This window comes from Equus asinus, chromosome 7, assembly GCF_041296235.1.
Source record: "Equus asinus isolate D_3611 breed Donkey chromosome 7, EquAss-T2T_v2, whole genome shotgun sequence".
NCBI lineage: Eukaryota > Metazoa > Chordata > Mammalia > Perissodactyla > Equidae > Equus > Equus asinus.
In genome coordinates, this window is record NC_091796.1 from 76844514 (window position 1) to 76870485 (window position 25972).

A 25972-nucleotide genomic window follows, 5' to 3' on the forward strand; every position below is an offset into this window, starting at 1 on the left:
CCTTTAAGAGGGATGAATAGGAAGGATAGCCAGAGAAGCAAATAATTTGAAGAGATGGCACTTGAAATGGGCTTGGAGAAAGGCTTTTGACAACGGTAGACTGGAGGGTGGGTAGTGTAGGAGGTGAAGGAAGGGTTCCAAGCAGAAATAACAGCATGAAGAAGAAATAGGGAGCAGGAAAGCACCCCACCAAAGAAGCCATTCAGCAACCAGATGTTAAATGAATTTGTTATGGAAGAATTGGAAGTTTCAAAGATAGGTCAGTCAACATCATTACAGCGAGAGGATGATGACCAAGAAAAAGCCATTTTCCTCAGGGTGACTGTGACTATTGATAGTTGGTTGCTTGTGTATGAGAAATTCTAAGAGCCTTTAATCTACTTTACTTAAACTCCAGGCAAAGATACCTGGTCTGTCATACCTGGTCTGAGATACTTCGGACTGTCTCATTTTTCTAAACTCTGTTCTAGATTTAGATTGGGTATTTGTTTTCTCTGTTGTGACACACCATTGTACTATGTCCACACCAGGTGGTTTTCAGGTCTATTTTCAACACTACTTTTTGTTTTTGCATTTGAAGTTTTTTTGGTTGCTTGGTTGTTTTAATGAGAAATTGGATGAGATCATGTTTCCGGGGAAAGGAGATAATGGTGGCGATGCCACTGTCCACAGCTCGAGTACCATAGTGTAGACACACGTTCCAAGAGGGGGGCAAGAAAACAATTTAAGTTAAGTTTGAGTTCAACTTACCTCAAAGACCCTACACCTGGTTTCAAAGATTCACAGTCTGGTTGCTATCAAAAAGACACACAGGTTTTTTAACATAGGGTTAAAAAAAGTGACAAACAGCTTTCAAAAAAAATTCAGAGAACCATTTTTCATTAATCAGACTGGCAAAGACCTACAAAATTGGGTAACTGTTGGGGCAAAGGTGTGAGGTGGCAGGCACCGGCCTACACTGCTGTGGGAGAGTTCACTGCTATGACATCTTTAGAAGGCAACTGGCAATTTATCAAATGCACATATCCTCTGACCCAGGATATCTGGACAAGACAATTCATTGCAGCATAATTTGTAGTGGCAAAAGATGGCAACAACCATATCTTCACTGTTGAATATTTTAGTCATTACTGCTTGATTATGCATAAAATTGCTTGGAACTATACATTAGAAACCTGTGACATTGGTGGCCTCTGGGATGGGACTGGGGTGAGGGGACAGGGCCAGGAGGGACATTACACCTACCTTCTGTACCTGATGAATATACAACCTCTCTCCACCCACCACTCCAACTGAAGCACAAAAGTTTCCTGGTGGTAGAGTCCACTAACAGTTTTCAAAACACAGGAAATTTGAGATAAAGCTCAACCAAAGAGCCATTAGTTATGATGGGAATCATTCAGAGAAATTTAAGAGTCGAAGGCCATCCGTTCTTTCTCACCCACCATTTTTCTCCACACAGAACACAAGGCAAAAAGGAAGGGAAGCATGGGAGCCAGACAGCAAAGAAGTCATGAAGCCAAGAAACTTGTAGGACAGACACTTTATTGTGGTTTGCTTGTGGCAAAATAGTCAATCCTTCAACATGTACATTAGTTTGTTTTTTTGCTGGAGACCACAGCGTGATGCTCAAAGGCATTTAGCCTCATCTTACGTCAGTCTAATAAGTGGTTGCCTATTTTATAGTTCAACTAGTTAGAGGAAAAAGTCTGGAAAATCTGGTCTTAACATCCCAAATTAAGGGCTGCAAGATTTGCAACCCATTCATATAAAGTGCTTATGTTCAGTGCAAAAAGGGCAGACTCAGAAGGGCAAGCAGATGCCAGGGAATGAGGTTTCCTGGAAGATAGATGCATTCCATGACTCAAAGAGGGAAAAGCCACTTGCCAAACTTCCCCCTGAAAGGACCTAGTATTCTCTTTGCAGCCTTTCCTCTCTCTAAAAGGACCAAAACCTTGAATCTGACAGACACCCATAATGGTTATTTATTTTACTATCAAAAAACCTGCTTCAGAGGGAAATCCACAGGGTTTCTAAGCACCAGAGATACTTCGGCTTCCAGTTCCTGTTTGTCTCAACAGTGAATGTGAGATCAGCAGGCTGAGCTCTGGCTGGGGGGAAGCTCAGAGCTGGAGAGCCTCTCTAGGCCTCCCATTTGCAAATCCAAGTCAGTGAGTATGACAGATGCTTTCTAAAACATCGTCACATCTCGGTGGGAAGACAAGCCAGTGCTTATGAAAGGAGCACTTCACCTAGTTTTCCACCAACTGCACAGGACCGATTCACTGTCCCCTCGTCCACCTTGTCCACAGGCCCACCTCCAAAGCGAACCCTTGACCCTCTGTTAAGACAAAGAAGCGCACTGCCTTCTCAGTGACGCTGGGTCTCTGCAGATCCCCCCTGCCATCCTGAAGAGACTGAAGCGGGAGAGAAGGACTGGTTCCTAACCAATTTAAGGGGCACAAATAGGACTGTAACTCAAATAGGCAAAGTCTAGCCATTCAGTCCTAGGATCCTACCATTCCTTTCCCGACTCTCTGAGAGGAAACTATGCTCTCTCACTCTGCAGCAGGGAGTCACAAAGGCCAGCTCTGTGCTTGTAAGTACCCCCTGCTTTCCTGCTTGGAAAGGCTCACCTTTCTCTCCCCGCTGCATGAATGTGACGGTGTCCCTCCTGCCAATGCGTGGGGCTCCAGACCTGACTACTTGTATGTACACCCCCTAGCTTTCAGATGCTGGCGCATGAGGACCCTTCTGTTCAGAGGGCCTTCCAAAGACTCACGGTAACTCCCTGTGCTTGTGAGAGGAGACACTCGGAACAGTTTTATTCCATAGGTAGCACATGCCCCAAAGCCATCTCTGAATTTGGGAAAGGAAAGGAAGGGAAAAGAGGCAATGCTTTTGGTGGTGCTGTACAATTCTCTGTAAAACCCTTCCAGTTAATGAGAAGCTGCTGGAGCATCTCCACATGGAAGGGACCGTGTACAAACAGGATGACCCGGGTTAAGAACCAAAACGCAGGGCAGGTTTCCAGAACGGCAGAAGTCTAAAGTAAAGTGCCTCTTTATAGTGGGGAGAGTTTCGTTTGTTCGGAAATGCTTGGGTGTAAACACGAGTGCACAGGAGTGTGCACACAGACTCACTCACTCTGAGGTAGAAAGAACTGGCCATCTCCAGACAAACACACACAGATTCCACAATTTTACAGAAACATGGCACTTGCGTGAAAGGTCCTGTCCTTGCCCAAGAAGGCAAGTAGGGTCCTATCCAGCTACTTCCGACCTATGTGCAGCCAGGGAAGTCCCACTGCACAGGAGGAAAGAGGTGGAGGGCCTCTCCATCACTTCTGTCCCCAGTTCTCAGGCCCTGCGGCCCAGGGTCACTTTCTGGAGCTTGAGCCATGGGCACCCCGGGTGTGGCTTGTCAGAAGCCACTGGGTGCAGATGTCTTGCACAACTGCATCCCCGCTGCTCTTGGCAGCCTGCTGCACCTGCTGGACGAGGACTGTGGCCCGTGAGTGTTCTTGCTTCACAGCAATCAAGTAGGCGGAACGAAGTTTGCAACATGTCAGGTAGGCCTGAACCTGGCGATGGGGTAAAAGAGACAGTGGAAGGGAAACCATCACCGATGAATCAGCAACAAATACCCAGAGCTACGTCAGAGAGCTCGGGCAGACGAGGTCTCTCTTCTCATTTCTTTTCTTTCTTTCTTTTTTTTTTTGAGGAAGATTAGCCCTGAGCTAACTACTGCCAGGCCTCCTCATTTTTGCTGAGGAAGACTGGCCCTGAGCTAACATCCATGCTCATCTTCCTCTACTTTCTATGTAGGACGCCTACCACAGCATGGTTTGCCATGCAGTGCCATGTCTGCACCCGGGATCCGAACTGGCCAACCCCAGGCTGCCGAGAAGCAGAATGTGCGAACTTAACTGCTGCGCCACTGGGCTGGCCCTCTTCTCATTTCTCATCTGCCAAATTAATAATTAGGTTCCTGCCTTTTATTACATTATAGCAACTCTTTAAATATTCTGGATGCTAAGCTATTACACTATGTCATTTGATAGTGCAAAAAGTTATTATAAATAAGCTAAGAACTTCAAAAAGAAGAAAGTAGGCAGGGGGCAGTCTGGCCACCGTCCACGCCCTCCGAGGCCTTCCTCCCCACTATCCCAGGCTCTTCAGCTTCCTCCCAGCTTCAGAGTCAGCACTGTCATCGCCCACAACTTGTGATTTCATAGTTATTTGGGTAATTATTTGATTGATGTCTGTCTCCTTGACTAGACTTTAAGCTCCATGAAGGCAGGAAAGTTGTCTGCTTTTTCTACCCCTTGTATTCCTGGTGCCCAGCAGAGGGCCTGCCATGCAGTAGGTGTTCGATAAATATGGATTCAGGGAGTGAATGGATGAAGGAACCACCATACCTGCCCCCTACAATGGGCTCACAGATCCCCCTTCTCTATTTTTGTGTTTTCAACCTGCTGAATTTAAAATCTTTTAACAGGAAACTTGGGGAAGAAAATGCATACACACAATTAGAAAAGGTCTAACTCCAGGCTGCTTGACTTTTGCTGTGTGGATCCGAGGTGGCTCAGATTTGGGTGTGTGTGTGTGGGGTCTCTCCTACCTTGGGATACCCTCTGTCTCATGGATCCCCAGCTTGGTGGAGACGAGAGCCCCTTCCTTCCCTGGCCCTGATCTCCCCAGCACCTCCCTGGCTAGCCAGCGTTCCAGGCCAGCGGACAGCAGGGCCCTCACCAGCTGCCTCAGAGCTTCCACTAGCAGCTGACTTTCTGCCGTGACAGTCCTCCTGGTGGTTGGAGGGAACTCTTCCCACTTCCTGTCTCAGCGCTCAATCTTTTCTGTCTTGGTCACTAAAGCCTTCTGTTCCTAAGCTCAATTACAAGTACTCTCCGACAGCTGGAAGATGCCCGGCACTGTCTGAGCTCAGTAAAGTAATCAAGTTCTGACGTTAGCTCTCACCCAGGCCTTCTGCTCCACCTGGCACCTATTTATTTTAAATATATATCATGGGGCCGGCCCCATGGCCGAGTGGTTGACTTCGCACGCTCCACTTCGGTGGCCCAAGGTTTCACCAGTTCAGATCCTGGGCGTGGACATGGGACCACTCATCAAGCCATGGTGAGGCGGCATCCCACATGCCACAACTAAAGATATACAACTATGTACCGGGAGGCTTTGAGGAGAAAAAGGAAAAATAAAACCTTTAAAAACATAAAAAAGTATATATCACAAGGCAGGCAAAATTCTTTCCTGGAGAAGGAGGGCATTTTTCCAGAAAGTCTGGAATAGGAACTAAAGAAAGCTGGGTTTTGGCAAAATCTCGTGGCCTGAGATCACTTAAGTGCATTCAAATTGCTGCTGAGAGAAAAAACTTGAAAAAGCAGTTAACAACTGTCTAGATTTTAGTGTACGTCTTTCCCAGGGACAAAGCCTCTGTCCTGAGGCTCACTGAGGCTTGGAAAAGGACTGCAGTCTGGGAATCAGGGAACCTGGGCGTCTCGTCTGGTTACTGGGTTCTCATTCTGGTTCTAGAAAAGTAATTCTCCACATTTCAGAATTCCGAATTCTATCCTTTCTGTAAGATCTCATCAGGATGTTGCAGAAATAAATGAAGCAATATTTAGAATATGTTCTCCCTCTTCTCTTAACTGAAAAACGGCCTGCAAATTCAGTCCAAGGGTTGGCAATCCTACCATGGGAAGCGGCTCCGTGGCTGTCTAAGAAGCTGTTTGCCTGACATTAGTTTTCTTCATAAGGGACTCGCTGCCAGACCGCTCCACTGCCGGTGGCCAGGGCAGTGTGACCTGTCTCTCCTGGCCTGTAAGCCTTCCTCCAGATGGCAGGTGGATCGAGCCTATGGTTAGCCACAAACAGGAGCAGCCAGGAGCAGCTTTCATTCTGGCTGGCACCCCTCACAAGACAACGTGCAGCAAAGATTCATGGATTTCCTACTACAAAGGGAAGAGCTCACTGGCCTCTGGGGGAGGCCTGCTCTGGAGAATGAGACACTAACGGACATTTGTGGGTCAAAGGGTTGGGCGGGGTTTTTTCTTACTGTGGAGGGTACCCTTTTCCTTTTAGGATAAAGAAACACCTGCCCACTCTGACAACCTCAATCAATCAGTCAACCTGAAGCAAGGGACTTCCAAAGGGCTCTCTGAGAGAAGACCTGTACAGGAAATGAGATTCAAGAGCAGCCTAGGCCATGTTTGTCTTGAGGATAAAGAAATGGGGAGACTAAGGCTCATGCGGTCAATGTTCACAGGTTCCCTATCTACTTTCTCCTTTCTACACCCCTGTCTGGGTCCCAGCTCCACCTCTGGATAACAAAGAAGCTGAGATACAGGTTGTATGGAACTGCCAGGGGAGCAAGGGATAAAGATGACCAGGCAAGCCCAAGGTGCTGTTCATGGGCATCACTGGGATTTGGAGACAATTTTGCTCACCTTGTTGTCATCGTTGTGTATTGCCTGGATCAGGCCCTCCAGCTCCTGTGCAGAAGAGAAACACAGCAGCCGTGAGAGGGAGAAGAGTCCCCAGCTTGGCACCCAAGGCCCAATACAGTCTCAGCTCAGCTGTTCTGACTTCAGGTGGGGATGCCTGCCCAACTTTTCTTTATGAACTCAACTCCTGCTATAAGAGCAACAAAGGAAATCTAATAACACTAAACTTGGGAATTTGAGCAGGAAGAACACCTCCCAAGAGGCCTGTCTTTGGCCTTTATGAATGGACATGGCTCTTTTCACCCCACAAAGAAGCCATAGGGGGACAATTTCAGAGGCAACATGCTTCAAAGGCCATGTGCAGGACCACCCTGACCTCCTCTACAGTCACAGAGAGGAACAGCTCTGTCGATCCACAGACACTTCCAGGTGCCAATAACATCAGACTATGGGATGTTGAGGGACACCTTCCAGGTATAGAGGTTATCACCATGAATTTTCTTTCCACAGCAGGATTGATTAGAGTGAGGCCATTGTTACGGAGAAGTCACAAAGATAAAGGAACACTGCAGTTTCAGGTAAACTATGGGGAACAGAAAAATAAAGAGGGGGATGTGAAGACCCTGAAATAGATGGAGGAGCCAAGAGGTATGGGAGCGAGCGCACCTGGGGTGGAATTCTCTTGAATGCTTCCAAGCAGTTGAGGAGGATGGTGTCCCCGTCACTTTTGGCTGCCATGCCTGACTCGCTGACGCACTTGAGCAGTTGTCGGATCTCACTGTATTTCTCCCTCTCCACCAACTGCCGGGCAGCTCTGCAGTAGGTCATGGCAGCGTCCAGCTGGAAATCCTAGAACGGAACATGCGGAGATGGGCTTAGGGTGGCATGCGACATCAGCAGCGGGAAGGCCAGCAACATTTAAAAAGCTCCCACTATGCTTGGTGCAGATAAGCCATATTGATTATAGTCATAACAGAAAATATACATATAAGAAACAAACAAACAAACAAAAAGCAAAAATTCCTCTCTGGAGTTAGGCAGACATTTAGGAAGCGTCCATAAAAATCATAATCTTAATACCTAAAAGGGAACATCTGCTGGCTGCTGTGTCACTTTCTGAAAACATTTGAATCAAATTCTCAGGACTGGTTTATTCTCTGTCTAATGAGTCACTTTTCTCTTGGGAAAGGGAAGTTGGGGGCTGGTATTTCTGCCCGGGACAGTTGGCACTCTGTTAAGAGATGTCTTAGTGTTTGGAAATAGACCATTCACCAAAAGACTGATTGGTTGGCATCTACCAGATAAACACTTTGAGCCCGGTCTGGGACAATCCTTGCTACAGGGTCTGGGAGGAGCTGTGGCTCTTCCTGCTCACCAGGAATATCCATGTGGGGAGAGCTTTGTCCAACATGGAAAATGGGTGGGAAGAAAGAAATCTGACCGATTGTTCAAGAAGCTATTGATCTCTGAGACACACACAATGCATTCAAGACCCCGCCTGCCCAGAGAGTGATGGTCCTTAGGGTGTTGGGGGGTGGTCTGGAGAGACTCTGCCACTTGTGGTTTCAGTGCCCCGTTCCAGCCTCTGCTCCAGCCCCACAGACACACCTGTGTCCTCTTATCACAAGCAACAGAAAATGTACTCCTTGAGCCAGTTCCTGGACAGATGGAGAATGGAGGGGCAGCCCCTTGCTGCCAGTGGCCCCTCCTGACGCAAAGGAAACACCCCGTCTCTACTCCCAGCCACCTCCTCCAGCCCTGCGGGGGCGAATAGAGGGACACAGCTGTGGGGACCTGCCCTAGGCTGGGTTTCAGGTACTGATTCACTACCTTTTGATGAATTTATCATTGGTTACTGGCTTTTGGCAGAATAGCGTAGAGTCTTGAATTTGACCCAGTTCTGTAATAGCCATCTCCTTGATTTCACCCTTCATGTACATGTAAATCTGCTTTTCTTGGGATAAAGGTTTTCTGAAGGTTAATCTCCCCCAGAAGTGTGACCAGGTGCTGATCGCCTTCAGCATAATCTTGAGTCAGCCCAGTCATACCTGCAGAACACGGAATGCAATTCCAAAACCATCTTCTACATTTTTCCCTCCTAGCATGACCTGAAAAGGAGAGGAAAATAGGCTTACAGAAGCAATAATTACTGGAGCAGCCCCTCAGTCAAGAATGAGGGCCCCTATTTATTCAACAAATACTTGTTCAGACTCCACGAAGTGCCAGGCACCAGGGATACGAGTGTAATCAAAATGGACTTGATCTCCAGCCCTCCGTGGCTCACATTCTAGTGGGGATGCAGCCATGAAACAAAGAACTGAAATAATGACTAGATCACAATTGTGAGTGTCCGGAAGGAGAGGAACAGTCTGCCAGAGGTCTGAAACCTCGTCCGTACCTTGCAGGCAACATCCATTTTCATGTGGTTATTTCCAAACAGGGTTGGCAGAGGCAAGGTGGTGATCTGAGCAGTCCCTGCACTTTCACACCGATGTAAGAACCTGGTCACTTCCATCTGCAGCTGAAGTGTGTTCATGTGCCTGCGGTGACAGGAGATGCAGTCTAGCCTCCTGAGGGGCCTCAGGAGGGACTAGAGGCGAGTGACAGGGAAATCACAATAAGATGGCAATGGAAAAGGCAAAAGACATAATGTGGAGGAAAAGCGATCCAGAATAGGCTCTGAGCAGTTACGACAAGACAAAAATGGGTAGTCTAGTGGCGCCCTGTACAAATCACAATAGTTAGATGTTCCGTGGAGCTGGATGAGGTCCCGTGCCTGAATCAGTACGTATTTACAGAGCACCCGAGTGCTGCTAACAGTGACAGAGTTCAAGAGAGACATGAACCCTGCCCTCAAAGGGTTCACAGGCTAGGGGAGAGAGAAATCAGGAACAAACACATACAAAATATCTAGCGATTGGGCCCATGGAGACAATAAACAGTAGCGGTGGAGCATTTACTTGAGATGTTATGTTCTAAGCAGAGGGATTGGCAAGCCTAAAGGCTGAGAGGAGGGAAGGACTTGGTGTGTTGAGGAACCCCCAGGAGGCTGGTGTGACTGGTGCTCAGCAACGAAGTAGAGAGTAGCGTGAGATAAAGATGGAGATGCGGGCAGGGGCCAGATCATACAGGACCTCTTCTGCCTATTTTAAGGGGTTTCGAGTTTAGTCTGATCATAGCATGTGATTCCAATCCCCGCCCCCTTCTCCTCTCCTACAAGCTCCTCTAGACACTACCATCTAGGAATGATTCCTTTCAGTTGTGTTTTTTCTTTTTTCCCAAGAGTTCAGGGATGGGGAGAGTGGCTTCATCACCAACAGACAGACACTCAGTTCCAACCCTTCCTGTTCCCTGAACCCCAAGCTACCTTGACACATCAGCTGCAGTCATCTTCTTTCGGAAGAAGGTGGTTTTCTTCCTTCTAGTGCCGTGGGAGGTTTCTTGGAGGTAGATCTTCAGGTGATCCTTGGCCTTAAGCAGCCATGAGAGCTTCTCTCCCAGTTCCGTATACGTCTTTGCTTTGTGACTGAAGAACCGGATACAGGTCATGGCAGCCCGGACTTGGTCCTAGAAGAGGAAAATGAACATTCAGGTCAAAGCAGACCAGGGAAAGTGGAGGGTGAGAGTGTGAGGAGAATTCTGATCTGATTTCTGCCCATGGAGCCTGGTTGCCAGCACCCACTCCCATCATCAGCTTTACAACAATTTTGTATCAGTTACTCCTAGGCCCAAGAGATCCTAAATTGAACTGACTGGCTGAGCTCTTAGGCAGGACATTATTCCACCACAGACGAGATCTTAAAAAAGGATACTTCAGGGGCTGGCTCTGTGGTGTAGTGGTTAAGTTCGGTGTGCTCTGCTTTGGGGGACTGGGTTTGCAGGTTCAGATCCCAGGTGCAGACCTATACCATTTGTCAGCCACGCTGTGGCAGTGACCCACATATAAAGTGGAGAAAGATTGGCAGAGATGTTAGCTCAGGGCTAATCTTCCTCAGCAAAAAAAAAAAAAAGAAAGAAAAAAGGATACTTCCGATTCTCCACTCAACTTGGCTTCACTCTTACTTTGACATCAAGTAATTCAATTTCTCTGATTTAGCAATAGCAACCCTCAGACATATTGGGAGAAACTTGTAACCTCTCCCTTCATGCACCTTCTCTAGAAACACTTCTCCATCATTCCTTATGAATTCTGCATTCATGCCTCATGCTTACCTTGAAAATGCCACATACCTCTTTTTTACTTTCACATTCCTTGAACTCTGAAGAACGCCGTTACTGATAAGATTAAAGTTTGCCTCTTTGGGATGAGGATAGAAATCCTAATATTATTTAATGATGCTAGAGAGCTACATGGATTTGCTCTAGGGTTGGTTAAATAGCAAGGCCAGGGACCAAATGGCAGCCTTGTCCCCTCATCTTGTGTAGACTCCTCGTGTGGCACCAACAGAGGCAGAAGGCAGGATGGGCTGCTATTACCTTCATAAACTGCTGCAGCTCGTACAGAATGTGGTAGTAGTTCTTCTTCTGTAAATGCTGGCAGGCAGCAATCAAGTACTTTCCCCAGCTCTCCAAGGTAGGATCAATGGATTCCAACAAGTTTTCCAAGGTGTGTAGCTTCCCACTTTTATAGCTTGGCTGGAAAATGCCTTCTATGAAGACTTCTGGAGGACTCTCCTGGAGCAGAGCAAGCCAAAAAGTCAACAAGCCTGGTTCTGGCACTGTGTGGGATCCACTCTGAATTTCCTTCCACTCACCTGCCTTCAGCATCCTCCTATAGCAGTGCTTCCTAGCCTTTTGCATGTCACAGATACCTCTGAGAATCCCACTCTGGTGACTGCTCACTTCCCTCCTTCCCTGTGCAGAAAAGCTCCTTGACAGAGTTATCTACACTGCCCGTCTCCAGGTTCTCTCCTGTGATGGTCTCCTGAACCCACTCTTATTCAGCTTTTGTACCCACAACTCCTCTGAAACTGCCCCTTAGGTCACCAACGACCTCTAAATGGTTAAATCTAAAATTCTTAGTCCTTGTCTTCCATCTGATCTATCAACAGCTTTTGATACAGCTGATGGCTTCCTCTTCCTTGAAAAATTTTCTGTATTTGGCTTCCAGGACACCACCCTCTCCAGGTTTTCTTTCTGTGTCTCTGGCTACTCCTTCTCAGTCTCCTTCTCTGACTCCTGTTAATGTCCCCAGGGCTTAGGAGGAAGCTGTTCTCTTTTCTATGTACACTCACTCTTTCGGTGATTTCATACAGAATCATGGCTTTAAGTCTATTTGCTGATTATTCCTAAATCCCCGTTTCCAGCCTCTTCATTCCTCCTGAACTCCAGATCTGTGGCTCCAGCTTCTATCCAGTTGCTTGCTCAAAGTCCTCTCGGGCATCTAGTAAACTTAATACACCAAGACTGCACTCCTATTGCTCCTTCCACATCTACTCTTTTGCAGTCTTCCCTTCCTCAGATGGCAATTTTGTTCTTCTAATTGTTCAGGCCAAAAACCTTGGTTATCTTTCCCTCACTTCCCCACATCAAATTCATTGGTAAATTCTATTGGCTCTACCATCAAAATACACACAGAATCTGCATGTATCTGACCACTTCTCACCACCTCCATGTGCGACACTGGCCCAACCCATCACCACCACTTGCCTGGATTATTCTAACAGCCTCCTCCCTGGTCTACATCTTCCACTCCTGCCTCTTTTTTCCCTAATGCCAACCAATCAACCTGAATGATCCCATTAAAACATAAGTCAGGGGCTGGCCCCGTGGCCGAGTGGTTAAGTTCGCGCACTCCGCTGCAGGCGGCCCAGTGTTTTGTCGGTTCGAATCCTGGGCGCGGACATGGCACTGCTCGTCAGACCACGCTGAGGCAGCGTCCCACATGCCACAACTAGAGGAACCCACAACGAAGAATACACAACTATGTACCGGGGGGCTTTGGGGAGAAAGAGGAAAAAATAAAATCTTTAAAAAAAAACAACAACAAAAAAACATAAGTCAGCATGTAACTCCTCCACTCGAAATGTTCCAATGGTTTTCATTCTCACTCAGCACAAAGGTTGGATCCTTGCAATGTCTACAAGGCCCTATATGACCCCTGGACCATCTGGCTTGTTACCTTTCTGACCTTAGCTACCACTACCCTGTCCCCTGCTCACTCTGCTGAAGCCACCCTCACCCTGCCACTTCTCCTCCCTCCACCTGTACCATGCATCCTCATGAACGCAGGGCTCTCTTCCGCCTCCTTCAGGCCTTGACTCAGAGGTCATCTTGCTGGGCATCTGTCTAAAACTGCACGATCCACCCCTCCCCCTTCCCTGCTTTACTCTTCTTGTTACTCATCACGTCCATTATGTTTATTTACCTTGTTTATTGCCTCTCTCTTCCTACTATAACATAAGTTTTATGAAGGCAGATATTTCTGTCTGTTTTTTTTTCACTGCTATATCTCTAGTGCCCACAATATTCCTTGGCTATTTAAGAAATATTTCTTGGATGAATGAATAAATGATAAACATTATGGACCAACTCCTTAGGAAAGTGCCATGCGTACTAGTGCCCTTGCTCCACCTGTGGTTTGGAGACCCTGAGTCATAAACCCCCATCCCATAGCCATAGAAAGGAAAATCATTTGGGCATCAGACTATAGATTATGAGAAACTAACGGAGGAGAGAAAAGGATGGCTATAAACTCAGGGTAGTGTAACCATGCCAGCCTTGTAGCACTGGGCACAAGCTATTTAGAAGTAGAGAAGACGTGGGCTCTGAGAACATCCACAGTGGGTGAGGACTCCTTTCCCGATTCTCGCGGTTCCTGAGAAACACAGACCTAACCAAAAATCTGTAGGACAGACTTTAAGAAGCAGCAGGATCCATAAGAAAGGTGGAATGCCTCAAAAGAACAACAATTTCTCAAAAGAAGGTTCCTTAAGAACTTTCATTTCATCCATTCATCTATCCACTCATTCACTCATAACCGGCACTAGGCCAGGCATCTAAAGACACAGAAAAGGAAAATACAGGCCTTCTCGGTCCAGAAAGAAAGATATCACTGTAAACAAATAGCTGCAATCCAGGAGGATAAATGCAACAACAGCTATGTTCTACTACAATTGGGGTGTATAGGAGGAGGTCATTAATGTTGTTTGTGTGTTCTGTGAATGTTCAACAGAGAGGGTCTGAACGGATAAACAGCAGTTTTCCAAGAAAACAAGGAAAGGCAGGGCATTTTAGGTAGGGGAACGGTCCATGAAGACTTGTGGAGGGAAGAAAGCACATGGAACAATCAGGAAAACTTAAGTAATTAGGTAAGTCTGGAATGCAGGGTATAGACAGGATTTGTGGTGAAACTAAACTAGAGAAATAAGGGGGCCTGATCCTGGTGGGTCCTGTATGCATGCTGAGGAATTGTGACTTCATCCTGTGGCCATGGGAATCTACTGAAGGCCTTTTAGAGGTGAACAACATGAATTATGAATGCCATAAATAACACGTATTATGTTTCAGAAAGCTCACTCTGGGGCAGTGTGGTAAGTAAAGGGGTGAAAGAGCTGGGAATAAGCCTAGCAAGAGAATACCATGTTTCAGGAAGTCAGTCATAGTTTTCACAATGTTTTCTTCTGTTGTTCCTTACCTGCTTGAGAATTAAGATGAGAGATTCAGTTCAAGGGTAACTGTGATTACAGGAGATAAAAAGAAGGCTTCTTTCCTAGCTCTGACAAATGTAAATAGGGGCAATGCTTTTCATCAGCTTATACCAAGATAAGTAAGTAAGCAGCTTAACTCTCTGGATGAGGCGTCAGTTAGAAGAAACAGAGCTGGGTGATTTCCACTCTCAATTTGTGCTTGGGAGAAGCAGCCTGACCTCAAAACTCACTTGGAAACCGAGGAAAAGGAAAAAACTTAACAATTAAATTCCAGATAATATAAGTTTTACATTATTTTTGAGACCCAGTTAGTAGCTAAGACCAGTGAGTAGCTAAGACCCAGTGAGTAACTAAGACACAGTAGCTAAGGCAGCTGTGAAAACATTTCTCTCTCACTGCCCTACAGGGGTGTGATTTCCACGACTCTGTGAACTGTTGACTTCCTGTGGAGCAATCCTAGAAGATAGCTATTTGTAAACTTTCACTGGCTGCCATTTTGAAATTAAAGTATACCTTGTGCTCCTTTAATTTTACAAGAAATTTGGTACGAATCAGCCAGTTCCTCAGGAGGTTTTCACGGAACATCGGGATAAAAGAGGTATTGCCAAAGGGTCATGGTGAAACAGAGTCCTGGCTTTGCTTAACAATAGCTCCACAGAAATAATGCACTTCAGTGGTGCCTCTGCCTCCCACGGAAGGAGGGCAGAGGATGTCAGAGAAAAGAAGGGAGCACACTCTTCCATTAGATATTCGAGGCCCAAATATAGGATCTGTGCCACGGGTGCTTCCTGGCCCTGGTGGTAACAAGCTGGAGTGGACGAGCAACGGGGTCAGCAGTGGGACACAGCCCTAGGGCAGGTGGGAGGTGTCTGGAAACAGAGAGAGGTAAAACAATTTGCACAAGGTCACGCCACTTATATCAAGTATCTCATTCCAGACACCATGCTCTCAACTACTATTGGATTCTGTTCTATATTTTGGGAGAAGGGATGAAATTTGTCATTGCCAGTCAGAAGGGTAATTTGGGATCCAGGTTAAGACTGGTTGCACACTCATCAAATCATGACTGGCGTAGACAGAACTTTCCACTTTAACTTGACTCTGCCAGAGATGCTCTCGTAGCTCAACACTAGATTAAGTTTAAGGGGGGGTGATCACCGCCCTTAAAGTGGAGTGGGCTGACCTTGGTGGGGGAAGCAGGTCCTGCCCTTCGAGAGCTGTGTTTGCGTGCCCCACCTTGCTGAGGAGGTGCAGCAGGGCTTCCCGCAGGCAGCTGTGCCTCACATAGAAGCCGACGATGGCCAGGTTGGTGCTGTAGTTATGCAGGTAGAAGAGGCATTCTTGGTAGTAGGTGTTGTTCATGATCTTCCCTTCAGGAATCACCTCCAGAGAGAGGCTCTGGGTCCGAAGGGTAGCTTCCAGCTCTTTCAAGGTGGCAAAGTAATCATCATCTTGCTGATAGGAAAGGAGAAAGTATGAGGGAAAAATGGGACTCAGTAAGTTCTCAGAAGCTTCTGAAAACATTGCTTTCAAAGAATATTTAACAATATGGCAAAATGCTCACAACACAGTTTTAAGGGTAGAAAAACAGATAGTATTATAGTATATGGAATTTATATTTAATTACTATTATATAGAATATATTACATATAAAATTCTATATATTATAATACTGTATAACACCAACTTCATTAAAAAACATAACAGAAAATTCACCAAAATCTAAATACTACTTAAGTCTGGGTATGGGATTATACATGATTTTTATTGTTTAAAAAATAGTTTTCTGTAGTTTGTCTTTTAAAAACTTTGACTCTGTATTGCTATTCTAACCATATATAGTTACTTATCTAACTATACGTAATGGAAAGAACAAAATCCAAACCTGGCAGCTCTGAGCCAGGACTGCCACTGCCGGCTGAGTGGAAGCTGATCCGTTCCCCAGGGCATTCCTGCTCTGGGCCTCCCACCCTGAGCTGTCCCCCGCCTGCTGTGCTCTTACCAAGGACAGGAGTGGCCTCGCTGTGGACTCCAGATACTCAACCACATCCTGTACCAGTCTTGAGCCCTGACTCAGCTGATTGAGGTCAAAAGGGGGCTTCAGACAGCGACTGAACTTCTCCCGTGCGGCAGCGAGGTTCCCAGCTTTGAGGCAGGCCATACCCCATGCGTGCCACGCCCCAGTGGTATCAAGCCCCGTCTTTGTGGAGACCTGGTGGAAGAATCTTTAGTGAGAGGGTACCTACAACAAGGCCTGAGAGTCCCAGGGGCCTATTCTATCCCCTTGTTGCCAATCATTCCTGCCCCCTTGCACCTGCCATTACTCCCACATGGGCAAACTGGTCATGCCCTGGATATTTCCCTATGGGCAAGAACAACTGACAGATGGCAATCCCTGTTTGCAAGGCTAGGCAAAGGCAATTCATTACAGTTGGGCAGAAGTAAGCTTTGTCTTTGCCTCACCTCAACGCCTAGTTGGTAGTACTCAGCTTCCAAAAGCTGGTTCCTTAACCTGGTTACTGCAGCCGGCTGTAAGATCTGATCCAGAGATGGCACATGGCGATAGGCAGCAGCAACTAAAATATTCAGGACATCTACCTTGCTGATGTAGCTGCAGGGAGGAAAAGGGCAAGGTAATGAGGCTCCACAGTCTTACCTAGAATAGTTGGTGCTTAAAGGTTTTCTATTTCATTTCCAACGTGAAATGTGATAATGAGAAGTGAGAGGTACACAGACACTATGAGAGAAGACTCTGGAGTCAGACTCTGAATACCAACTCCCAACTCCATCATTTAGCAGCTCTATGACCTTTGGCGGATTAGTTAACCTTTCTCTGCCTCCATTTACTCATCTGTAAAATGGACATAAAACAGGGAGTTTTCAGGATAAAATGAAATAACTCAAGCCAAAGGGCTTAGGATAGTGTCTGGAACTTTGCAGGCACTCATCAAATGTTAGATATGAACACGCGGAGTAGGGATGCGCAGGTCTTCAATGAGAGGCCAGGCCTTTACATTGAATGTTGGAGACTCACAGGTTACCTATTTGCCTTTTGGTCCTTTTGAACCTTGCTTGCTTGAGAGAAGGCACAGAGACTATACTGATGGTTTGCACTCCTCCTCAATACAGAGGTCCCATCACTACCATTCCCTGGAGACGCTGCTGGGCAGGGGCATGCTGGCCCTTCACTCTCACCCTAGTCGCTTGGACTTGACATCCTCTCCCTGGGCTGAGAATGGGTTCTTGTCACAGCCCACTAGGTCTGCTGCCTTTGATCTTACTCCTGACACCTGAAGGTTGCAAAAACCTTACAATGACAGATGGCCCAGAGAGCCGGATCATTCTGTCTAGTGCTGCCTTCAACAGGCCTACGCTCCAGGTTCTTGAATCTTGTACCATAATTCCAGCAAAAACCCCCACGGATCCTGACTTGTCCACTGAAAGGGATTCAGTCCATCAGAGATTTTCAGCCGAGTGGGGATGGCGTAGGGGAGAGTATAGTAAGTATAAAAGCAAATTCCGTATCATAATGTACTTATACATTTGGAAAATGAAACATTTAAAATAGGTGGTGTAGTTTCATTTTTAAACATTCATTTAACATTCATTTAAACGTCTGTCAGAAGGAGGGATGAGCTACAAACAGGAGCAGAATACTCTGCAAACTAGGAGTTGTAAACACATGCGAGCTGAATCCCTGCCCGTCAGCAAAGGGGCACAAAGGCAGTGTCTCTGGAGTGGGTCTGTCTGAGTCTAGGCTGGGGGAGACGGAAAGCGTAACTTGAAACCATTGCTGTAAACTGTCAGAGAAGCCCACGGCACCCTGGGGTGGGCAAGAATCCTCGTGAAGCGAGCACTGCCTCGGCCTAAAGCAGAGAGTTCCTCCATCCATATGAGATTTTGAAGGAAGCTCAGGACTTGATATTAAATTTGTTTTTTCCTCCAATCTGAATATCTTTTTCTTTCTTTTTTTGTTTTATTTTATTTATTTATGTTTATTGCAGTAACTCGGATTATAACATTATATAATTTTCAGGTGTACATCGTAATATATTTTGAGTTCTGTGTAGATTACATCATGTTCACCACCCAAAGACTAACTACAATCCATCACCAGACACATGTGCCTAATCGCCCTCTTTTTCTTTTAACAAAATTTTATCTTATGTACATTACTGGTATTGGAGATATATTTAGATCTATTTTTATTATTGCCTTGAATCTTTCTTCATGTTTCCTTTGTTTTCTACTTTTTCCTCTATGGAGTGGTTTCTGTTTTTTTCTCCCCCTTTCCTCCATTTCTGGTAACTTAGTAGATTTTTGTTTTTTTTCATGATTATTTAAAAAGACTTTACCTAACATATTACATATCTATTTCTTCATTTATCAACTTGAAAAATGATGTAGAGTCTACTGCTTCTTAATACAAAGAATGAAGCTAACTCCTTTATATTTCCGTCTACTTTCTGTCCCACCTCCTTCTGCCTTTCTTAACCTTCTGGTTTTTGTTAATAAAAACAATAAAACTAGGGGCTGGCCTGGTGGTGCAGTGATTAAGTACGCACGTTCCGCTTCGGTAGCCTGGGGTTCATCGGTTTGGATCCCTGGTGCAGACATGGCACCGCTTGGCAAGCCATGCTGTGGTAGATGTCCCACATATAAAGTAGAGGAAGATGGGCACAGATGTTAGCTCAGGGCCAGTCTTCCTCAGCAAAAAGAGGAGGATGGGCAGCAGATGTTAGCTCAGGGCTAATCTTCCTCAAAATAAATAAATAAATAAATAAATAAAACTAACGTTTTTGGAGTACACAGTATGGATCAGGCTCAGTCCTCAGCTCTTTACATGGATACGCTCATTTTATCCACATAACACCCCTATAAGTTTTATTATCATCCCCATTTTATAGAAAACTGTGGTCTAGAGAGGCTGGTAGACTTCTCCAAGGCTTCAGAGCTAGGGAGTGGTGAAGCTGGGATTCAGTGCACTCCTTGCTCTCGGTGAGTTGGTAGGTAAGTACTCTGATTAACTGCCTGAGGCACTTACACTCCAAAGAAAATTATTCTCTCTGCTAACAAATCTGGCTAGAACTGAGTGCTGGGAACACACAACATGAGTCACACATCTGGGTGGGTAAGCTGGGAATTAGGAGTTTTCACTGTGAAGTTAATGAATGGAGGCAGAGCAGGTTTTGCAGGGACCTGAGGCCTCATCACAGCTTTTGCACAGACTTCAACCCTATGACTCAGATTCCTACCTGTGACACAGGGCAGACCATTCTGCAGTGTGCTTTATAGATCTGTTACCCAGAACTCCCTGAGGCCACAGTCTGAATTTGGTCAAGATTCAGAGAGAGTTTTAGTCGAGGCTAAGAACTGGACACTCAGGAAGGACACATTTTCTTTAAAAGCCAGAAAATTCCACAGAGACCAAAGGTGCTCCCCTAAATTGATTTTAATTATAAATGAACTAAAGCTTTTACTTTCTTTCTGACTGGGTATAGCTAGAGAACACTCTGCTTTGGTATCCACTCATGGAAGGAGAAGGACACAGGCTGTCAAGGTAGGGTGAGGAAGACCACTTGTGACCTGGTAACAGCATTTCATCAACATCAAAGTGAGATGCAAAACATTTCAGCGTGTCTTGTAAGAGAGGCTGGTGAGGTGAACACTCATGGTGTAGTCAGAAAAAGAAGCTGGATAGAAATGACCGCCATGTGAAAGAATAGAGACTCATTTCCATTTACCTGTCACAAAGAGCCAGGTCCTGGCTCCGGCCAGCCTTGACGAACATCATCTTGGCGCTAAAGAGCAGCTGCTTCATAATGTCTATGAGCAGCCCTGCATCCACCTCTGGGTTGGTGAGGCCCTGGGACAGCCTGCAGCAGTGCTCAATTAGCTGGTGGCCACAGGCAGCACAGTCCCGGTGCAGATTCAGGATGGCAATGCACAAGGAGGCGTTAGGGGCCTGGCCAGGGTGGAAGAAGAGAGAAAAACAGTGAGTTCAGGGGCCAAAGCATTCTTCCAGTGGAGTGGGATGGCAGGAATCGTTCTTCCCATTTCACAAAGCTTGAAAAACACTGGAAGAAGGAGCCAAAATTCCATGGCAAAGCAGAAGTGGAACTAAACAAATTTCAGATGTTTCATGGCCAAAGCCCTGGCTGCTGGTTTCGTCACTTTACTGGGAAGAAGGCAGCTGTGTCCTGTGTTACCTACTTCTTGGGAATGTCCATGTGTCCCCTCCTTTTGCCAGTCTACTGCCCCACTAGTGCAGGTCCTCCTTATTGCTGGCTTGGACTGTGACCATTACCTTGCTTAACTGACCACTTGGAGAAGTCTCGACTTGAAGCCACTGGAAACACTGCTGCTAAATTAAGTATTCCCAAAGCACACTCTGAAACCTTTCATGGTCCCTGATGCCTACTGAGTACATATTCCTTACTGCAGAATTCAAGGCCCTAAACATAAATAGCCCATTTCAATCCTATCTTTTACTACCTCTCTATTAACATCCTATATTCCCTCTGGATTAAACCGTTTCCAATTCCCCAGTCATGTCCTGCAATTTGTGACACTGTGCCTTTGCTCAGATGCTTCAGTTTTGCACTCTTTGTCTTTCCCTTATCCTCACCTCACAACCCACAAACTTCTTGTCAAACTTCTACTGCTCGTCTTCCATGTTACCTCTTCCATGAAGCCTTTCCTGATCTCCTCTGGTGCATTTCCCAAGATGCTCCTCATTTCCTGCCTTAACTGGCCTTACTTGTCCTAGCTCCCATATTATTACACTGTAAGCAAGCGAAGGCCAGGTTGTGTTCGCCTATCTCTGCATTTCCTGCCATACTACTCTATGTCATAAACTCAAATACTACACTACACATCAAAAGAACTCAGATTTTATTGCTCTTACCTGCTCATAGTAAAATTCACTCCGCACCAGCTCATTTTCCTCCTCATTCAGATCCAAAATCCATTCCACCTCAGCTGCCTTAGGGACTCTCACCACCGCTGAGTACGGAGGGCTTTCAGTCTTGGAGCTGTCTGGTACTGAGGAGAGAAATGCCATTCACGCGTCAGTCACTGGCCAGCAGCCCAGTCTACCCAGTCCAGTGCGCTGGTGAGAGCTGGAGGCAGGGATAGGGCCCTCTCTTTCCTTGGTCCCTTTCCTTTCCTTTAGGAAACCATGTTCAGCACCCCAAACCTTCCTCCCCAGGGAAGACCTGGGATGAGTGTTACAGTGTTTGCCATATAACCCCACTGCTTCACACGAGAAACCCTGAAAGGCACAGGCTTCTCAAATGAAGGGCTGAGCCATTGGCTACTCTAAAAACTAACCTGCTGTGGAAGAATAGAGGTCAAACTATGACTAGTGATTACTGAGCGGGAAGGAGGAAGCATTGGGAGGTAGGATGGTGGTGATGGGGAACCTAGAGGGGAAAAAAAGAAATAACCCACTAAAATTAAGGACCAAATTCTTTGGTTGCTGGCCTTCTCAATGCTGGAAGCTAATGGGCCAATGTGATAGGTTAATATGATGATGAACTTTAAGGGAAACAGTTTGAGAGAAATGCCAGGATCTTCTGTGGCCAAGTTGGATTGAGTGGCCATTGAGGGAATCAGTACAGCTGATACGCTGAAAGTAGAGCCAACTCGAACATATAAACAGCCACAGGGAACGCGATTCAGCCTCACCTTCTGGTTGTCCTGGATTCTCCTCTGACACACTGGAAACAGAGAAAGAAAAATGAGATGACTGAATCCCTCCTCCTCCTCTTTGTTTTGAGCTTGGTATATAGCATTGACATTTACTCAGTTATATGAGTGCGTTATCAGGGAATCATCCAAAACTCTTTTCTCTCCTCACCTGTCACAGCCTATCACTCACCATTTCCTGTCCATTCCATCTCCTAAATAGCTCTTTAAATGTCCCCATCTCTCTCTTTAGCCCTGCCTCAGAGAGAGCCCTCATCATTTATTGCTAGGGCCTTTGCAATAGCTTCCCAATTGGTCTCCCTGATTTCATCAACCTTTTCTCTACTTTACAGGTATAGTAAGCTTTCAAAAATGCAAATCTGATCATGTTATGCTTCTGTTTAAAATTCTTCAGTAGCTCCTCAGGGTAAAAATATTCCACATTTGCCATTCAGCAGACAAAGTCCCTTATGACCTGGCCTGGCTACCTCTTGAGACAATCTCTTGCCACCTATGACCTGTGCTCAACCCATAAAAGTCCTCCCCACTCCGCCACTGGCTCTGGTCAACTTCACCTTGGGCCACCGAGCACAAAGTCTTGATGCCACAAGCCAGAGCCCAAGGCTATCACCTGCATGAAGAGCCTGCTCGTCAACCCCAGCCTATGCTGCCAAAGAGCAAACTCCACACCTTTGTGCCATTGCCTAAGTCCTCCTGATTCAGCTGCCAGCCTCTAAGTCCAAGGTACGCTGGCCAGAAGCTTAGCCCATCATCTGCCTATTTACGCTTCCTCAAATGACCCAAATTTTCTCCTGTCCCTACCTTTGAAGTTGTTACTCCCACTTCTGGGCATGCTCTGTTTTGGCTTCTTTTCCGACTAACTTCTCATTCTCTAAGTCTCAGACTAGGTGCCACCTCCTGCCCATTGGGCTAAGCTGTGTGTCTCCACCACTGCACTTATCCAACGGCTTTGTGCTTTTTCTGTTGGCTGTCTCCCCACTAAGATGGGGCTCTTTGAGGGCAAAGTGATTATTGCTGAGAGATTGTTGAATGAAAGAATCCCCATCAATACTAACTGCTCGTTTCAAATCTCACCTCTATGGTATATGGGTAATTCCCCTGAACTCCACCCCAAGGGAGGCGGTGGTCTGCCAGGGTAACAGAATCCGTAGTATAAGCCTGGCATATATTCCTTCCTATGAGATCAGTAAATTATCATGGTAAATATGACCAAAAAAGTTCATATGAAAACAAACACAAAAATACTGTGAAGCTACTGAGCAGAATGTAAAATCTATTTAAGTCTACAAATAAAACATGAAGAAGTCAAAGTAATTTTGCTTTTTGATAGTTGCTTTGGCTCATATTCCCGGACGCTCTAGGAGTCTATTTCACTCTCCTGTGGTGCTAGAAGTAGCGGAAAAAACTGAGCAACACTGATCCAGCAAACACAGTTTTGATCAGACTTGCTAGAGGTATGAGCAGTATCCGAAATTTGTCACCAGCTGAACTGGGTGTAGCAAAGTGTGAGGGCTCTTCTGATTGTGGATAAGAAGCTAGGATGACTAGCTAGATCAGACTCATGCAAGTGGTGCCCTCACATTGAACAGGTATGAACATGTCCCTTTGAGTCCAGGTGAGACCAACTGAAGCAAGAGTGGCTGGAAAACAGGTGAGGTTGTTGGTAAACTAAGGTCAGTGGCCTGAGTCAGGGGATGGGCTGAAGAACCAAGTGTCCTCATCTCAGAGAGAACATCATGTAAGAGACTTGAGCTCAGCTTCCTCTCATCTGCTCTTGGTCAGAGGAAGTTTCTCTGACCAAGGTCAAACATTTCATTGTAGAGTTAATGGCATTTCAGTGTTATTGTTAAACTAAAACTATTTGTAATTGTTCCAGATTTGAGATGCTCTCCACAATGAGACCCCTAGGAGTGTAAGGACCTGGAGGAGGGTGCAGTGGTCAATAATAGTAGCAGTCCTGCTTGCAGGACACTCACTCTTTGTTGTAGTAACTATAGCACTGGTCACACACGCGAGCAGGGTTCTCTCTGCAGCCTTCCACCACCATTTTCTTAGTGGAGCAGGAATTGCACACTAGCCGGCCACAGCGGCGACAATGATGACGCCTGTTAAACTGAGGAGTGCCATCAGGAAAAGAAGGAATAAGGAAGAAGAGAAGGTGAGATTGCAGGACCTGTGAGTGTATCTGTCAACCCATTCATTCTTGGTATCAGTCCGCTGTGACTTATTAAGAACCTCTACTTGGGCCTCTACTGAGAAAGAACACACCAGTTCTTGCCTTCAAGAAGCTGACATTTAAAGACATTTCTGTCAATGGACAAAGATGCCCAAGTCAAGGACAATTTTGCAATAGCTCCTGACAAACTCTCCCTGTTGGTGGAGGCAACACATAAAGACATAGCAAAAAGCAGTGGGGAAGAAGTGACTTTCTCAGCTAATGTGGGTCACATTTCTCCATGGTGTGGTATTTCAAAATGCTTTTACAGGTGCTACCTCATTTCATTATAAGAGGTTGACATACATATTGCACTTCTTTTATAAATGAGGAGGAAAGAGACACAGAGAAATTACACCATCATCATTTTCATCAGCACTGAGCTAATATGCCAGTACTGATACTGTGTTAACACAGGTAATTGTTAGGTATGCTAACATTTGTTACTGTAGTTAGTCCTTACAGCTCCACGAGCCAAATAATATATCATCCCTAGTTTACAAGTGAGCATCAAAGACTGAAAAAGTTAACAGTCACATTGCTAGTAAGAGGCAGAGCTGGGATTAGAACCTAGGTCCTCTGTCTCCAGAGCCAGTACACATGACCAGTACCAGGTCACTTGTCTTACTGTGAAAGAAAGGGGAGCTAGAAACAAGATCTCCTGATGTTTGGTGACTCTTCCTACTATACCACTCTGACTCTTTTTGGCTATTTCATGAGAATGGCAAAGGTTTTAGACTTTAAGGCTACTTGGGAGTGTTTACCACCTGTCAAAATCCATAAAATATATTCTGGTCAGGTCATAGACAAGCCCCAAGTCTTCGATTTGGTAGTTCATCTGAAAATACCAATATCCTCTTGGAGACAGGAGGTGATCATAAACTCAGGCTCATGAACTAGAGTTTTCCTTTAATTTCTCCTGCAGGTAAAGCTGGAGACTGATGCTGCTTACCATGGTGAAGTGCTCCCTGCAACAGACCATGCAGATGCTCTTGCTCTCATCTGGTACCCACTGGTGCCTGGCAGGGGGCGTTGCTGGGGGCACAAACTCCAGTGGGGGCTGACTCTGAGGGAGGCTCCTCTCCCTCGGACTGGGGGAATGCACAATGGAGACACCTGGGAGTCAGAGCCAGAAGTCAGAGTAAAAGGTGATCAATAGTCCAACCAATAAAGGAAGAAGGAATGAGAGAATTAGAATTTCACCACTTTACAAACTCCTACTGAAATAACAGATCCAGTTGACGATCATCAATGACTGATTGCGTTACCAAAAGACAGACAACTGGACATTGTGGGTCTCCTGATGGAAGGCACACAACCACCTATCAAATATACCTCCCCAAAAATATTAAGCCTAACTCAAATCAAGCTTCTAGATCTATCTACCAGCGAACTAGAAATACAGTGGATGGAGACTCAGATTGCCACTGGTTGGCAATCAGCAAAAGCCAGCATGTGGGGAGCTCTACAGGACAAATGACCTAGTTTCCACCAAAAACAAAAAAGAGGTAGGGGAGCCTATTGATTAAAAGAGATTTAAAAAGTATTTCAGGCAAATGCCATATGTGGACATTAACCAGTTCTAAAAAAACCGTTATGAGACAACTGGGGAAATGTGAATACTGACTGGATACTTGATAATAATAATGAATTGTTAATTTGTTTTTAGGTCTGATAATTATGTTATGGTTTTGTCTAATAAATGTCCTTACCTTTGAGAGATATAGATTGATATATTTATAAATGAAATGATATGATATCTAGCGATGGCATCAAAATAATCCAGTAGAAGGACAGGGGTATAGATGACACAGGAATGGCCATCGTGAGATGATATTTACTGTAGCCAGGTAATGGGTATGTGAGACTTTAGTGCACTTTTCTCTCTACTTTCGTACATTGGAAATTTTGCACAATAAAAAGCTAAAAATAAAT

General features: G+C 45.7%; 1 protein-coding gene across 1 annotated transcript in view; it reads right to left on the reverse strand.

The window, feature by feature from the left end:
* Positions 1 to 1528: 1528 nt before the first annotated feature.
* ZFYVE26 (zinc finger FYVE-type containing 26) overlaps positions 1529 to 25972 on the reverse strand; it is a 62097-nt gene continuing 37653 nt past the window's right edge. The window contains exons 28-42 of the mRNA XM_014862415.3: positions 24990 to 25153; positions 23799 to 23935; positions 21802 to 21833; positions 21020 to 21156; positions 19857 to 20077; positions 16576 to 16723; positions 16115 to 16324; positions 15349 to 15567; positions 10940 to 11137; positions 9831 to 10030; positions 8862 to 9003; positions 8512 to 8571; positions 7130 to 7312; positions 6467 to 6511; positions 1529 to 3583 (exon numbers count right to left, since the gene is read on the reverse strand). Of these exons, the coding sequence (XP_014717901.3) occupies positions 3380 to 3583; positions 6467 to 6511; positions 7130 to 7312; positions 8512 to 8571; positions 8862 to 9003; positions 9831 to 10030; positions 10940 to 11137; positions 15349 to 15567; positions 16115 to 16324; positions 16576 to 16723; positions 19857 to 20077; positions 21020 to 21156; positions 21802 to 21833; positions 23799 to 23935; positions 24990 to 25153 (2300 nt within the window). The 3' untranslated portion in view covers positions 1529 to 3379. The remainder of the gene's footprint in view (positions 3584 to 6466; positions 6512 to 7129; positions 7313 to 8511; positions 8572 to 8861; positions 9004 to 9830; positions 10031 to 10939; positions 11138 to 15348; positions 15568 to 16114; positions 16325 to 16575; positions 16724 to 19856; positions 20078 to 21019; positions 21157 to 21801; positions 21834 to 23798; positions 23936 to 24989; positions 25154 to 25972) is intronic.